Source organism: Lycium ferocissimum, chromosome 7 (assembly GCF_029784015.1).
Source record: "Lycium ferocissimum isolate CSIRO_LF1 chromosome 7, AGI_CSIRO_Lferr_CH_V1, whole genome shotgun sequence".
In the NCBI taxonomy this organism is placed as follows: domain Eukaryota; kingdom Viridiplantae; phylum Streptophyta; class Magnoliopsida; order Solanales; family Solanaceae; genus Lycium; species Lycium ferocissimum.
This window is the reverse complement of record NC_081348.1, coordinates 56,034,404-56,049,720: the sequence shown is the minus strand read 5'-3', so window position 1 is coordinate 56,049,720 and position 15,317 is coordinate 56,034,404. Positions and strand designations below refer to the sequence as shown.

At 32.9% G+C, this 15,317-nt stretch overlaps 2 protein-coding genes and 1 non-coding gene across 3 annotated transcripts; 1 reads left to right on the top strand and 2 right to left on the bottom strand.

The window, feature by feature from the left end:
* Positions 1-2,783: 2,783 nt before the first annotated feature.
* LOC132065711 (12S seed storage globulin 1) lies at positions 2,784-4,984 on the bottom strand. Its single transcript, XM_059459223.1, has 2 exons — positions 4,512-4,984; positions 2,784-3,793 (listed from the first exon to the last, which is right to left on the bottom strand). Exons 1-2 carry the CDS (start codon positions 4,705-4,707, stop codon positions 2,919-2,921), a joined length of 1,071 nt encoding a protein of 356 aa, XP_059315206.1. The 5' UTR covers positions 4,708-4,984; the 3' UTR covers positions 2,784-2,918.
* Positions 4,985-11,605: 6,621 nt separating this feature from the next.
* On the top strand, positions 11,606-13,625 carry LOC132065709 (12S seed storage globulin 1-like). The gene is made up of 2 exons (XM_059459222.1): positions 11,606-12,068; positions 12,601-13,625. Exons 1-2 carry the CDS (start codon positions 11,873-11,875, stop codon positions 13,473-13,475), a joined length of 1,071 nt encoding a protein of 356 aa, XP_059315205.1. The 5' UTR covers positions 11,606-11,872; the 3' UTR covers positions 13,476-13,625.
* A 1,439-nt stretch (positions 13,626-15,064) lies between these two features.
* On the bottom strand, positions 15,065-15,136 carry TRNAH-GUG (transfer RNA histidin (anticodon GUG)). Its single transcript has one exon. It is a non-coding gene; the product is annotated as a tRNA-His (tRNA).
* Positions 15,137-15,317: the final 181 nt, after the last annotated feature.

The window sequence follows — 15,317 nt, the reverse complement described above, 5'->3', positions numbered from 1 at the left end:
CTGGGCCGGCCCAACCCACTTCCTCTTCGCGAACGCGGAGAGGAACACTAGAAACTCACTTGGAATCCCCCGGACACAAACCAAATATACATTTCAGTCAAACACGCTATGAACTCGCTCACACGCTCGAATTTTTCAAAATAGGTCACCTTGACCCGGTGTTGACCACGGTCAACTCCAGAATCTCCAAAACCTATAATTCCAACTCATGACTCAAATCTTACCCTAACGACTCGACACCCGAACCAAAAGCTCAACTAAGTCATAAATGACATTCCGGATCTAGTGGAATCGATGAAAATTCAAAAATGATGAAAATACCCCCGATGTTGCCTTTAGTCAACCGTTTTTCATTCATTTAACCTAGGATCTTTAAAACCCAAATTGCCCTTTTTTTCACGTAGCATGCTATATTCCTCCGGGGGATATTTAATATGAGTTCAAGGTAGTTCATGAGGTTCTATGAATATTCAATGGTTTAGATATTAAACTCAGCAAACCGTGATAGTTTAGGAGGTTTTTAACATATTACTCAAAGTTAAATGGATTCTCAATTTTGTCTTGATTCACTGCAATAACAATTATTTGTGCGATTAGATTTACTTCACATTTAAGATCTTTTTGTCAAATTAGATGCTTTACAAAAAAATAAAGGTAAGGGCAAGGTCTGCATATATCACACTCTCCCCAGACCCCACTTATGGAATTATATTGGACATGTTGTTGTTATTGTTGTTGTTTGTGTACTTGAAAATCTAAAGGATCCTAGCAAGGCAAATTTCACTGTTCTGCTTAGCAATAGATTATGTTCACATATATGCAACTAGGGGTGTTCATGATTCTATTTGGCTCGTTTATTGATTAAAACCAAAACCAAACCAATGTAGTCGGTTTTTAAATGTCTAAAACCAAACCAAACCAAATAAAATAAAAATCACCGGTTTGATTCAATTTTTCGATTTATGACTAGCAATGGAAATTCAACTATTCTTTCTTTACATTTTTCAAATTTCTTATGAAACTCTCTTTTCCCTGTACTTGAGGTTGCTCTTGAGCCTTCACTGTGAGATAGAAACGTGAGCTTCTATTGTTCAGTTAGGTTATACATAAAAAGTGAGATAGTAGCGTTACACTCAAGAGTTAAGACTTACACTTGGACATATTCTTTAAGACATGGGCCTTAGACAGTCATGTGAAATAAGTACATTTTTTTGCGCGGATTGCCCTTCTTTTGGGGTGGTCTTTAAATTTTGCCCCTCAAATTTGTGGTCTTTAAATTTTGCCCCTCATATTTGTGGTCTTTAAGTTGTGCCCTTCGCTTGGAAAGGTGGGCGAATACATGAAGTTTGAACCCCGCTCAAACATAAAATAAAAAAAAATAATTTCGCATAGCGGGATCGGGAGAGTATATGCCGGGATCCGCATACAATGTCTTTAAGGAAACCATAAGATTTTTCCTAAGACATAGTTTAGTTATGCCTTATGGGGCGGGGAATTTTAGTTAAGGCATAACAAAATTATGCCCCCAGTTAAAACTTTTCCTTAAGCATAACTTAAACTTTGCCTTATAAGGCAAAAATTTAAGTTATGCGCTTAAAAAGTTACATTATGGGCATACTTTTAGTTATGTCTTTGGGGCATACTTTTTAGTTAATGCATAACTAGAAGTTTACCTTAAAAGTAAAAATAAAAAAAAATAAAAAAAATAAAAAATATATATATATATATAAGGCAAGTACGCCCCCCTCGAGACTTTTAGTTAAACATAACTAAAAGTAATATAAAATTTAAACTTTGCTTTATAAGGCAAACTTTTAGTTATGCCTTAAGGAAAACTAATGGGACATACTTTTAGTTATGTTTTATGGGCACACTTTTAAAAACTAAAAGTTTGCTTGAAAAGTTAAAAATATATATATATATATATATATATGCTTGAATTTCCGGCAGACTTTTAGTTAAACATAACTAAAAGTTTAGGAGGTATAGCGAAATTTAAATATATTTTGCAATTTTTTTTTAAAATTTTGATTTGTGGGGGTTCGAACCGGAGTTATGGGTTTAGCCTCGAAGGGCAAAATTTAAAGACCACAAATATGAGGGGCAAAATTTAAATACCACCCCAAAGAAGGGCAATTAATTGACCAAATAAGTAGACCAAAATCAAATTAATAATTAAAAGGTATAAAATATTTATAATTATTTATGAAAAACTAATGTTATACATATAAATAATTATAAAATTTATGCATATAATTTATCGGGTTGGTTCGGTTATTTTTCAATAGAACCAAAACCAAACCAAACATTATCGGTTTTTAAAATTTAAAAACAAACCGAATGTTGGTTTTTTATTCGGTTTGGTTTTGGTTTTTCACCAAACCATGAGCAGCCCTATATGCAACTAAAAGAGTCTTAAGTTGGCAGAAAAATATTACAGGTAAAACTTGATGCAGTAAATACATATTAGAAGAACTAGCACCAACTGAACCGAAGTGTTTTTTTGCTGAAGCTGTAAATGGAAATCTTTTGTTCATCATATATGAAGAAGACATGACCAAAGTATCCAAGTAAGGAAAGTGATGATCTCCTTTAGTATCTTCCTCTTCACAGCATCAAAATCTGGTAAAAGATGCTTGTTCAATGCCTTTATGTTGATTATGACTACTACTGGAAAAAAGATGAATCATATCGCAAGCAGAGAGAGCTTAAAGAGGAATCAGTACCAGTAATGTAATAGCTATAGCTGATGAAATTTTGAGGATAACACAAGGCAACCAAGGAAAAGAGCAATTAAACTATGATATTATTGTATCAATTCAAGAGTACTTGTTCCGAACACCATAGGGAAGAAAATCTAAAACAGTAACCTCTATACTACTGCCCCTCTCATATTACTAAGGATGGAAAAGCATAAATCAGTTAGGTGGTGGGAAGAAAATCTCTTCAGCGGTTCTCTTGGAGCTGAATTGCTTCTCTACATCTGGTGAGACCTTGAAAGCGGCCTGCAGCACTTGTGGTGACAGCGCCTTCCATGCTGAAGTTCTTCCAGCCAAGTGAGTGAACATTGGATTTGGTGTAGTGATGATGGAGAACCACTCCATGCCATCTGGATCCCCGATTTTCGAGACCACAAAGAACCTCGGAACGATGAACAGACAACCAGCTTTGAGGTGTGTTTCAAGAACACGCTTACCATCAACGCCAACAACCTGAACTCGGCCACTGCCCCTGACAATGTAAGTGACCTGAAGAGCCGAATCACATGAGAAACCGGGAGAGCACATAGCACTTCCGTTCAACCTAACAAGATCAGCACCGAGTCCAACTTCACCAACCAATGGCAAGTTCTTGGTGTTCAAAACAACCACCTTTCCCCCACCCTTGATGTCAACATCCAATGGGGCTTCCTCACAGTTGAGTACCATGCCATCCCTGTGGGCTTGCTTAGGCTCGGGCATTTGGAAGCCAGCATCGAGCTTCACGATGCCCTTCGCAGTCTGGGAGCTAACTAGAGTCTTAGCCACACTCTCTTCTACATTCCACGCCCTGCTAACAAACTCAGTCGAAAAGCCAGTGAAGATCCCATTGGAGCCAGTCAAGTACATGTCGGTGAATGAACCAGCCTTGTGTGCAGTTTTGGTATCGCCAAGGAAGAGAACGACAAGTTCAGTGTCGTCTTTGTTGTACCACCATGTTACAACACCAAAAGGGAGGGCAATAGCATCACCCTTCTTAATGGGCACCACCTTCTCTTCTTTCTCTGGAAGAACAATTCCAGCAGTCCCACAACCTGATAGGTATTTTCAGAATTTTAGTAAACAAGTGGCTAAAATAAACAGATATATTTATACCCAATGTATATAGCAACAAAAGCAATATGTTCAATTGAGAAGACCATTGAATCAAGATTCTAACAAAGTACACATGTATATAGATGAAGACCAACTTCCAATTTTCTATCTTAATAGTAAAATAGTCCACAAACCAATTATCATTATTCAAAGAAGAGTATGATCTTAACAATATTAACATATAGAAACACACAAAAGTCATGTCACAATCAAAAACCAAATGGAAGATTTACAGTAAAAAAGGGATCAAACCCTTTCAACATCATATCAAATAGTAATAAATGGATCACACAAGACCTAGATCATAAACCAAACCATCAAATCCAAGACTTAACCTAAACCCATAAATTCAAACAAGTAAATTCTATTTTATAAAAAAAAAACCCACCAATCAAAACAGCAAAACCACATGATTCATAAACAGAAACCCCAAATTAACGCAAATACGATTATAGAATTCCAAAACAATAACAATTAACTTTAAACAAAAGAAAATAGAAGAAAATCCCACCAATCAAAACAACAAAACCATCATGATTCATAAAAAAGAAACCCCATACAATCAGAAGAGGGGAAAAAAAAAAAAAAAAAAAAAAACCCCATTAGGATCATAAGCAAAAAATTTAAAAAAAAAAAAAAAAAAAACCCAAATTTTACCTTGAAGGACATAGGCAACCTTAGCAGAATCAGAGTATTTGGGCAAAGCAAAGCCATTCTTGGAAAGAGCAAGTTTAGCAGCACCAATATTGCCTTCTTTCAACATTGCAAGTTCATTTGGACACCATGCATGGTATGATCCACCTTCTCCTCCATACACTTGTTTTGCCAACTTTGGTGTTAGATCAACATCCATCTTTGTATATATTATAGAAAAAATATAATCTCAGTGAAGAAAGCAAACAGAAGAAAATTAGAGTGATTGTAAACCCAATGAGAGTTTGGTATTTATAAAGGGGAAATCTCACACCAAAATAGCGTCGTATAAGGATTTTAATTAAATTGAGTTTGTGATAGAACAGGATTATAGATCACTCTTGGGGTTTGCGGAATTTGAGTTTTAGATAAATATGGCCAACTTTTTTAGATTAGTATGAAATATTCAATGCTAATTACTTAAATCATTATATTGTATGTAGCTTTATTTACTTGAGACAAATTGTAGATAGTTTCATCATTATTAGGTGCTTTATTATATCTGCCAACTATATTCTTGTTTTTATTTTCCTATAATTAATAGTCCCTCTATTTCTTTTTAAGTAATTTTTTAGTTTTTCAATTTTTTTTTTCCAAAAAAAAGGGGTTTTTAAATAAAATTAGGAAGATTTAAATTTCTTTTTTAAAATGTTGGATAAATTTGTAAAAAAATAATTTACTTAACTAGTACTCACTCTGTCCTAATTAATGTGACACACTTTCTTTTTTAATCTGTCAAAAAAATTTACAACAACAGAAATATTTAAAGCTTGTTTTGAATCACAAATTTCAAAAAATTTCTTTTATTTCTTATACTCCATATCTATGCAAATGGTACAACATAAATTGGGACATAATGAGTACTATTAAGTAAGTTTTTTAACGAGTTCGTCAAACCTTTAAAAGTTATTATATAAAAGAAATCGAGGGAGTAGACGAGTTTAACAAGTAAAATTATTTACTCCCTACGATCCGAAATAACTGAACTTTTAGTGTTATTTTTTTTTTTCAAAATAAATGAATTATTCAAAACCCAAAAAAGTTATTCTTCTCTCTAATAGATTTTTCAAATTCCAACGTTATCAACTTTTACTTTTAAGAAAAGTTAGAGAAAAGAAAAAAAATATTATCAAATGGCTTTTTTTAGTGTAAATGATTAATTTTCTCAGATTTGCTACATCCCAAAAATTTACTTATTTTGGACCAGAGGAAGTTTCCTCTGATTATCACAACAATATCTGTTAATACATGTAATTTAACCTTCTGACTCTTAGAAAGAATAGGAGAGCTGTCAGAAACAGAAATTGAAATAAATTAATAATCCCTGACTAACTCTTCCGCAAATTATTTTCCTACCACGTTCCTAGTTAATTAGTGTTTCTTTTATAAAATTAAGATTGGACATAGTTTGAGGGGGAAAAAAAATCCAAATCAAACCGAAAACCGAAAATTCAAATCTAATTATTTATATCCAATTTAAACTATCCAAACATCTACCCCTAATTTTTTGTAATAGAAATCTGATAAGTGATTCTATTTGTATTAGAAGATAATGACCTGTCAGAAACAATAAAAGCGAAGAAGAAGATAATGATTAATGATCATAAAGAAGTGGTGAAAAAAAAAAAAATCATAAAGATGTGATTAGGAGACGTGACCTTTTGGTGGGAATAACAAATTCGGAAGCAGATTCCACGTGCGCTATTTCTTTAAAGATTAGTGCCCAACTAATTTATCGGCTCCTCAATTTTTATCCTTTCTCTTTTTTTCCAAAAACTGTATACTCTCTCCTTCTCAATTAAAGTATCTTACTTTCCCTTTTTAATTTATCTCAAAAATAATGTATCTTTTTATATTTGGTAAGTTTTGACAAGTTCAGGATCACAAGATATAAAGAACTACACACTTCTTTAATTCAAGACCACATAATTTAAAAGTATTTATTTATTTCTTAAACTTCGTACAAAATCAAACTAAGATACTTAAATTGAGACGGAGGGAGTATTTATTGAAAAGGTTCTCCACGTAATAAATTCTTTTTCATGTTTCTCTTTTCAAGAATTTATCGGTCATAAAAGCAACTAATATAATTCCAAAATAAGGATATATTTTGAGATTTTCTTTTTTATTCTTCCAAACTTACAACAAGTCATTGTAACTTTTTTTTTCTAAGAACTCTCTTTATTTATCACTTTATGACTTTTCTTATGACTAAAAAAAAATGTATTTTGGTGTGGGAGTTATGAAGCTATATTTTGAGATTTTCTTTTACGGAACTGACAACAAGTCCTCGTGGCACATAGATGATAACCGTATGGATGGGGGGAAATTGTTGATCTACCAACGGGGAATTGATCCCCAACTAATACGATCTAGAGGAGCACATGTGACTCAAATCGAGCGTATGACGTATGGATGATTGCTTGGGCGTGTGGAGTGAAGATAAGATGGATGAGACGATGGTGTCTAGCAATGCAAAGAGGCTATTCTCGAAATTCAAGTCATCATCTCTAAAGAAGACTACTAAACAAGGCTCTTACTTCATTAAGGGTATTTTTGTAATGGCTAGCCTAATCCTCTTTAGCCTCTTTAGTATAAATACCATACTTGGTCATTCATTATTTAGGCTAGTTTATTATGAATTGAGAGTTGATATGAGTATCATAGTTCGTCTGGCTTACTAGCCTTAGTTTTAGACTTAGTTGATGGAGTGTGATTCCATTGTTGGCTTTTGAACCCATTTTCCATTGATTTCATGAAGAGTTGTTCATTTGTGGATATCAATTGAATTTCTCTTGCCTTGATTTCAAATAGTATGGATTCTCTAAGGTTGAATTCAATTGGGAGGGTTTGGATTTCATATTTCCAAGTTTGCCTATAAATCCAATCCTAATTGGGTCTTGCTTCTATCCCTCTATTCTCATCCCAATTTCTTCAATTTTCACCCTCATTTTCTTGTTATTTTAGTTTCAGTGTATTTGTTGTCTGAATCCGTGTCCCACAAGCCGGATCGTTATCACCAACGCCCGACACAAAACATGAAAAGGTTTGTGATTGAGGCAGCTAGGCCTAACATTAAGAACGTGATTTAGGCCATAATTGTCAAGCTTGAAATCATTGGCCATTTCGGGCTGAAGCAAAATATGGTGTAGCCGGTCCAATCACAGGGTTAGTTCATGGGTAAACCACATGAAGATCCACAACAACACATATTTTGGAGATTATTGATACTTACAACTTCACAAGTGTCACTCTAGATTACATCAGACTCACATTATTTCCAGTTTCAGGCTTGATTGCAAATTTAATCACTTTCGCTCAAAATAATTCAAGAAAACGCTATGAATTCATATATGTCTTCTTGATTAAAGTTTTATTAGTTGATGTTTTGTGAACATCATTAAGTTCCATAGTTTTGTAATTATATTGAAATTTAACTAGATTGCTTATGTCTCACAATCTATATATAATTGTGACCACCTTACCATTGGGAATCTTCATAAGACAGATACACTCCCTTAGTTTTACAGCCTATGCACAGAGGCGAATTTAGGATTTTTAAAAGATGAGTTCACTACTAAAAAAAAAAGAGGAAAGAAATGCATTAAGTGGGAAGGATCTTGAACCTCTAGATAAGTGGCAATTCCCTACTATGAGGTGAAGATATGAGAAATGCAACTTCTTTGTAAGTTACGTTGTCCATATTTTTGTATAGTGAAGGATGTTGTATAGGCTAGTCCTTCATATCCATTTAGAAAGTTCTTATTTTTGTATAGTTTCTTATTTTTGTATAGTGAAGGATGTTGTATAGGCTAGTCCTTCATATCTTCTTTGAAAAGATGATTTGGTTAGAGGTTTTTGGTCCATGTCCCCCTCTAACATATGTAAAAATTTTGTGAATTAATTGACATGGTAAGGGTCAAGCCTAACCTCCCACACCATTGGGATCACAACCATGGTGATGGCTTATTAAAAAAACAAAAAACAAAAAAAATCGTCAGGTAAAAAACTTAAACTTTCAACCAAGTGCACCCCTAAGCCTTTTGTAGCATGGATTCCAAAAGGTAATACTAGATATATTTTGAAAATTATATACATAATATATCGAGTTTAATCGGGTGACCATGAATTCACATGACCTATTTTTAATACCTAAATTCTCCCCTACCTATGCATCCTCTATCAAGATGTAGAGAATTTCTCTTTTGAAACCTAACCGTCAGATTATGGTGGATTTTTTTTCTTTCTTTTACAACATCTATCACAGTGCATTTATATGTTATAATAAGTAGGGTTTGGAAGGAGTACAAGCTAATTAGCACCCTTTATAGGTAGTCGTACCACAATAAATTTCACCACAATCAAAATGAGTATAATAACTACCTCTATATAATTATCTTGAATTTTAACTTCATATTAATTGCTTCAACTAACACTTAGACATAATTTATTATTTGTTCGTAATCTCAAATATTTGTTAAAACACTCTCCGATTTTTTATTTTTCACTCACCAGTCAAAAACCAAAAGCATTAAGAATATTCATTATGAAAATAACTTTCGTCAAATTAAATACACCCTTGATATTTAATATTTTTCCTATAGTGAGCAGTTTTTTAATATAATTACTCCTACTGGCAAATAAAATGAATACTTTTCGCCAGGGAAACCAACAAAAGATCTTCCTCTTGTTAGTTTGGGCAACTCCATCGTCACTACGAAATTCGTATTATTAAATACCACACGAGCAAATTAAATATTAGCTTGCTATAAGTTATTGTCAATTGACCTGTCTTAATTATTTGTAAATCAATGCAACATTTTAATAGTTAAGTTTCCTTTTTGATTTGTGAAATTGTGTGATCACCCATTTACATAACTTTAAAGTATTTAGATTAATTTTTTTTATTTATTCAATCATATTTTAGCATGTTATTTCAAGTGTGGACCATATATTTACTCGTGTTTAATTATTTGATTGCGAGAAATGCACTTTTGTTATCTTTATGTTCATATACCATCATATTGTACTTTATGATCATTTCATCTAAAAGTTGAAATTGTTAAGAATGAGACCTTTTGTCAATTTAAATTATGTGTCAGCTTTGATTGATATCTAGATAATAAGTTGTTTCTTTGTGCAAGGAATTAACTTTAATTACATTATTATCGTTACTATTATTATTCTTTAAATTAAATGTTCTATCATGCATCTTTTTTTTCTATATATATCGTGAATTATTCAAGGGCTCTGATTGGGACAAAAGATCAAAATGATTCATTATGCTAAATTAAAATTAATCTAAACTCGATCCAACATCTTACTCACGTTGGCCAACAAGGCAATGTGGAGAAGTACTGAAGTAGACGTTTATTTATATTGTAATAATTCGTAATCAAATAGAAAATCATAAAGCAAATCCTTCCATTATATTAGTTGCTTTAATAATGACGGATAAATTCTTGATAAGAGAAAATGAAAAGAATTTACATCGTGGAGAACTTTTTAAATTAAAGTTACAAACATTTCTTTCGAAACAAAAAAAGAAAAGTTTTAGTAGCCAACAAGTAATTTGGCACTAACCTTTAGAAAATAGCCCACGTGGATTCTTCTTCCTAATTCATTATTCCCACCAATGGGTCACTTTCTCCTAATCACACTTTTTTTGTGTCGTTATCTTCTCTTCTTTTTTCTGTTTCTGACATGTCATTATCTTCTTATATACTAATAAAATCATCTTATTAGATTTTGAGAAATGGTATTTTAATTTTTTTATAAATTTTTTTATACTTAGTCCACAAAGTGGGTAGTTATATAAAAGCAAAATTTTCATTCCAAAATATTTTAACTTTTTTATATAACTTACATCCTAATTTTCTGAATTTAGTTCTAAATAAATAATCTATACATAGTTAATGAACTTTTAAGACAAATACATAATTTAACTTCTCTCTTATTTGGGATTAGGGGTTCAAATGGATATGGAAAAAAATCTTTGGAGGAAAAATAGCGCGATGCGGTGCGAATTATATCGGATTAATTGGGCTCAAATCTCAGAAAATCATATTAGAACGTGAAAAATGAGGTAGGAGGTTTGATAGTTTTTGAAAAGTAGAAAAAACAAAAAAAAAATTGACATAAATAAAATTTTAAACCTAAAAGTAATTATTTTTTAAAAAAAAAGAAAATTTTTGTAAAGCCAAGTTATGCCATCACTACTTTTAAAAAGTAGAAAAAAAAAACAAAAAAATTGAAAATAAATAAAATTAGGACATAAAAGTAATTAATGAAAAAGTTTTTAAAAATTTGGGAAATTATTGTGTCAGGAGAATATAATAGTAAAATCATCTTATCAGATTTTGAGAAATGGTATTTTAATTATTTTATAATTTTTTTTAATTTTATGAAATCCTAAAATATTTTTATTTTTACAGACTAGAAAAAAAGCCATTCTATTCTTTCAAATTATAAGGGGATCTTATTTTCAGGTAGTTGAAATTGAATCTAAAAATTTCGGATTGAATTTTAATTTTTTATTTAAATTTCAATTTTGGCCAAATTATGCCATCACTACTTATAATAGAAACGCTAATTAACTAGGAAATTAGCGGTTAGAAATTAATCCTTCCAGGAGAAAACTAGTCAGGATCATAATTTGTTTCAAATTGGAAATCCTTTTCTATTTCAGACAACCATTCTATTCTTTCTAAGGGATCGTTTGGTTTGAAGACAAGTTATGATGAGATTGGTTTTATCCTACTATTTTTAATCCTGAAATAACTTATCTAGGATTAGTAACCAAACAAGAATATAATGGTACTAAATTTTTATCTCAGTACTATTTTTCCTTATTTATCATACCAAACGATCCCCAAGAGTCCGCAAGACTTCTCAAAATTTTATTTAACATTTATTAGACAAGGATTAAAAAAATTAAAAAATCACAGTGAGTATTAATCACAGGAAAATAAAACAAGAATACAGATATAATAAAGCACCTAATAAAGATGAAGCTATCTACAATTTGTCTGAAGTAAATAAAGCTACATACAATATAATGATCAAGTAAATTAGCATTGAATATTTCATACTAATCTAAAAAAGTTGTCCACATTTATCTAAAACTCAAATACCGCAAACCCCAAGAGTAATCTATAATCCTGTTCTATCACAAACTCAATTTAATTAAAATCCTTATCCTACGCTACTTTGGTGTCAAATTTCCTCTCTATAAATACCAAACTCTCATTGGGTTTACAATCACTCTAATTTTCTTCTATTTGCTTTCTTCACTGAGATTATATTTTTCTATAATATATACAAAGATGGATGTTGATCTAACACCAAAGTTGGCAAAACAAGTGTATGGAGGAGAAGGTGGATCATACCATGCATGGTGTCCAAATGAACTTGCAATGTTGAAAGAAGGGAATATTGGTGCTGCTAAACTTGCTCTTTCCAAGAATGGTTTTGCTTTGCCCAAATACTCTGATTCTGCTAAGGTTGCCTATGTTCTTCAAGGTATAATTTTGGGGTTTCTTGTATTTTACAGTTTTTTTATTTTTATTTTTGTATTTTTATGAATCTTGATGGTTTTGTTGTTTTGATTGGTGGGGTTTTGTTTTTTTAATGGAATTTAATTGTTTGAATTTATGGGTTAGTATTGGATTTGATGGTTCGGTTTATGATCTAGGTCTTGTGTGATCCATTTGTTACTATTTTGATATGATGTTGAAAGGGTTTGATCCCTCTTTTACTGTAAATCTTCCTTTTGGTTTTTGATTGTGACATGATTTTTGTGTGTTTCTATATCTTAATATTGTTAAGATCATACTCTACTTTGAATAATGATATTTGGTTTGTGGACTCTTTTGCTATTAAGATAGAAAATTGGAAGTTAGTCTTCATCTATATACATGTGTACTTTGTTAGAATCTTGATTCAATGCTCTTCTTAATTGAACATATTGCTTTTGTTGCTATATATACACTGGGTATAAATATATCTGTTTATTTTAGCCACTTGTTTACTAAAATTCTGAAATACCTATCAGGTTGTGGGACTGCTGGAATTGTTCTTCCAGAGAAAGAAGAGAAAGTGGTGCCCATTAAGAAGGGTGATGCCATTGCCCTCCCTTTTGGTGTTGTAACATGGTGGTACAACAAAGACGACACTGAACTTGTCGTTCTCTTCCTTGGCGATACCAAAACTGCACACAAGGCTGGTTCATTCACTGACATGTACTTGACCGGCTCCAATGGGATCTTCACTGGCTTTTCAACTGAGTTTGTTAGCAGGGCGTGGAATGTAGAAGAGAGCGTCGCTAAGACTCTAGTTAGCTCCCAAACTGCTAAGGGCATTGTGAAGCTCGATGCTGGCTTCCAAATGCCCGAGCCTAAGCAAGCCCACAGGGACGGCATGGTACTCAACTGTGAGGAAGCCCCATTGGATGTTGACATCAAGGGTGGTGGAAAGGTGGTTGTTTTGAATACCAAGAACTTGCCTTTAGTCGGCGAAGTTGGACTTGGTGCTGATCTTGTTAGGTTGAACGGAAGTGCTATGTGCTCTCCCGGTTTCTCATGTGATTCGGCTCTTCAGGTCACTTACATTGTCAGGGGCAGTGGCCGAGTTCAGGTTGTTGGCGTTGATGGTAAGCGTGTTCTTGAAACACACCTCAAAGCTGGTTGTCTGTTCATCGTTCCGAGGTTCTTTGTGGTCTCGAAAATCGGGGATCCAGATGGCATGGAGTGGTTCTCCATCATCACTACACCAAATCCAATGTTCACTCACTTGGCTGGAAGAACTTCAGCATGGAAGGCGCTGTCACCACAAGTGCTGCAGGCCGCTTTCAAGGTCTCACCAGATGTAGAGAAGCAATTCAGCTCCAAGAGAACCGCTGAAGAGATTTTCTTCCCACCACCTAACTGATTGATTGATTCACCAATCCTTTAAACTCAGTAATAATAGTATAGAGGGTTTTCAAATTCTGTTTTAGATTTCCTTATGGTGTGTTGAGAACAAGTTGCTTTGCGGCTCTTCAGTTTTTACAATAATATCCTAGTTTAACTATTGCTCTTTTGTTTGGTTGCCTGGTTACCTTTAAACTGATTTATGAGCCTATTAAGTTTGTTTAACCAGTAGTTATGATAATCTGCAGCATATATAATAGCAGTAATTTACATGCCTCTTTTACTAAAATCTGAGCTGTGAAGAGTGATATACAGATATCAGTAAATCTCATCTCCACCCGAACAAGTTTAACGCCTTACACAAATTTATTGAATGACTGCACGTTACTGGTGCTATGGATCATCCTCCCATACGCCACATATAACTATGAGGGGTCGTTTGGTACGCAAGAGAAGGTGGGATATCTTAGGTTTAAGTCTGGGATTAAATTTATACTGTGCTTGATTGACGGTATAAATTCATCCCTCTATGAATTTAATCCCATACTTAATTCTGGATATTCCACCTTATCCCAGCAAACTTGTGATTATTTATCTTATCTCCCAGGTGGGATAAACTAGTCCAAGTATTATAATCCCGAAATTATAATTCCGGAATAATTTAGTCCATAATCCAAATGACCCCGAGAGTATTTGGGCCTCACATGGATTAATTATGGATGAAAATGCTTATTGGGATGCACCTCCTTTACTTTTAAGCAAAGGTTCCTTAGCAATTGAATCTTGAGATCAATCCCCCTTCTGTAACAACGCAAAACTTTCTCTTTTACTGTTTTAATTTAAAGTTCTTATAAGATTCAGATTTTAAAACCACTTAAAACTCAACTCCTCTAACATAAGTTATTACCTGATAAAAATAAGTTATTACCTGGAAGGGAACTAAACACTCAAAAAAAGATTTGTTCCAAACGGCTACTAAGGATTTGTTTGCTTCATAAATCTTTGAGATCTGATTTTCCGTGTACCCTAGATCTTTTTGTATGTATAGCAAAACCACGGTTTTTTTTATTTATACTTGCTCATTATCATTTGCAATGGGACGAGTAAACCAATGCTGAATTAAATGACAGGATTAAGAGCAAGTTGTCTCCTCAAAATCAATAATCAATTGATTAACAAAATTAAATGCACATGTTCCCCTTAATGATACTTAATCCTTATCCGCCATACTAATATTTGGCTAAGTACCTTCCTAATATAAGTTTAGCTCTTAAACTTAATTAAAAAAGGTTTTTGACATTCAATTATTTTTTGTATGAATAAAAATGACCTTAAAACTCTGAAAACATAGTAATCCCAATGGCTATTTCTCCTTGAAATAACCAAAGTACGTACTTTAAAAATTCTCCCTTACTCAATCTTTCAAACTTTATCGAAATTATGGCAAAATCAACTGTTAGACTGGCTATTTTTCAATAGTCAATGTGGTATTTAGATATAAAAATCCCGTATTTTCAGATCCTCTCCTCTTTTTCCTTGATAACACCAATTGGCCACCCCAAGTCTCGATAAATACAAACTTTAACCCTTAAAGAAACAAAAAAGTTGTGTGGCTGCTGGGATTCGAGCCCAGGTCTCCACGGCCACAACGTGGAATTCTCACCACTAAACTACAGCCACTTGATGATCGAGGATTCTGTATCAATTGTATTATTATGGAAAATGAATTAGCAATTCCTCGCCAACAATCCTCATTCACACTTTAAATTTAATTTGTTTTTCAATTGTAGCAAAATTTCTTTGAATTGCTTTGATTTATTTAGAATTTAAATGTTTCATTCAAACACTAGAATGCCAATTG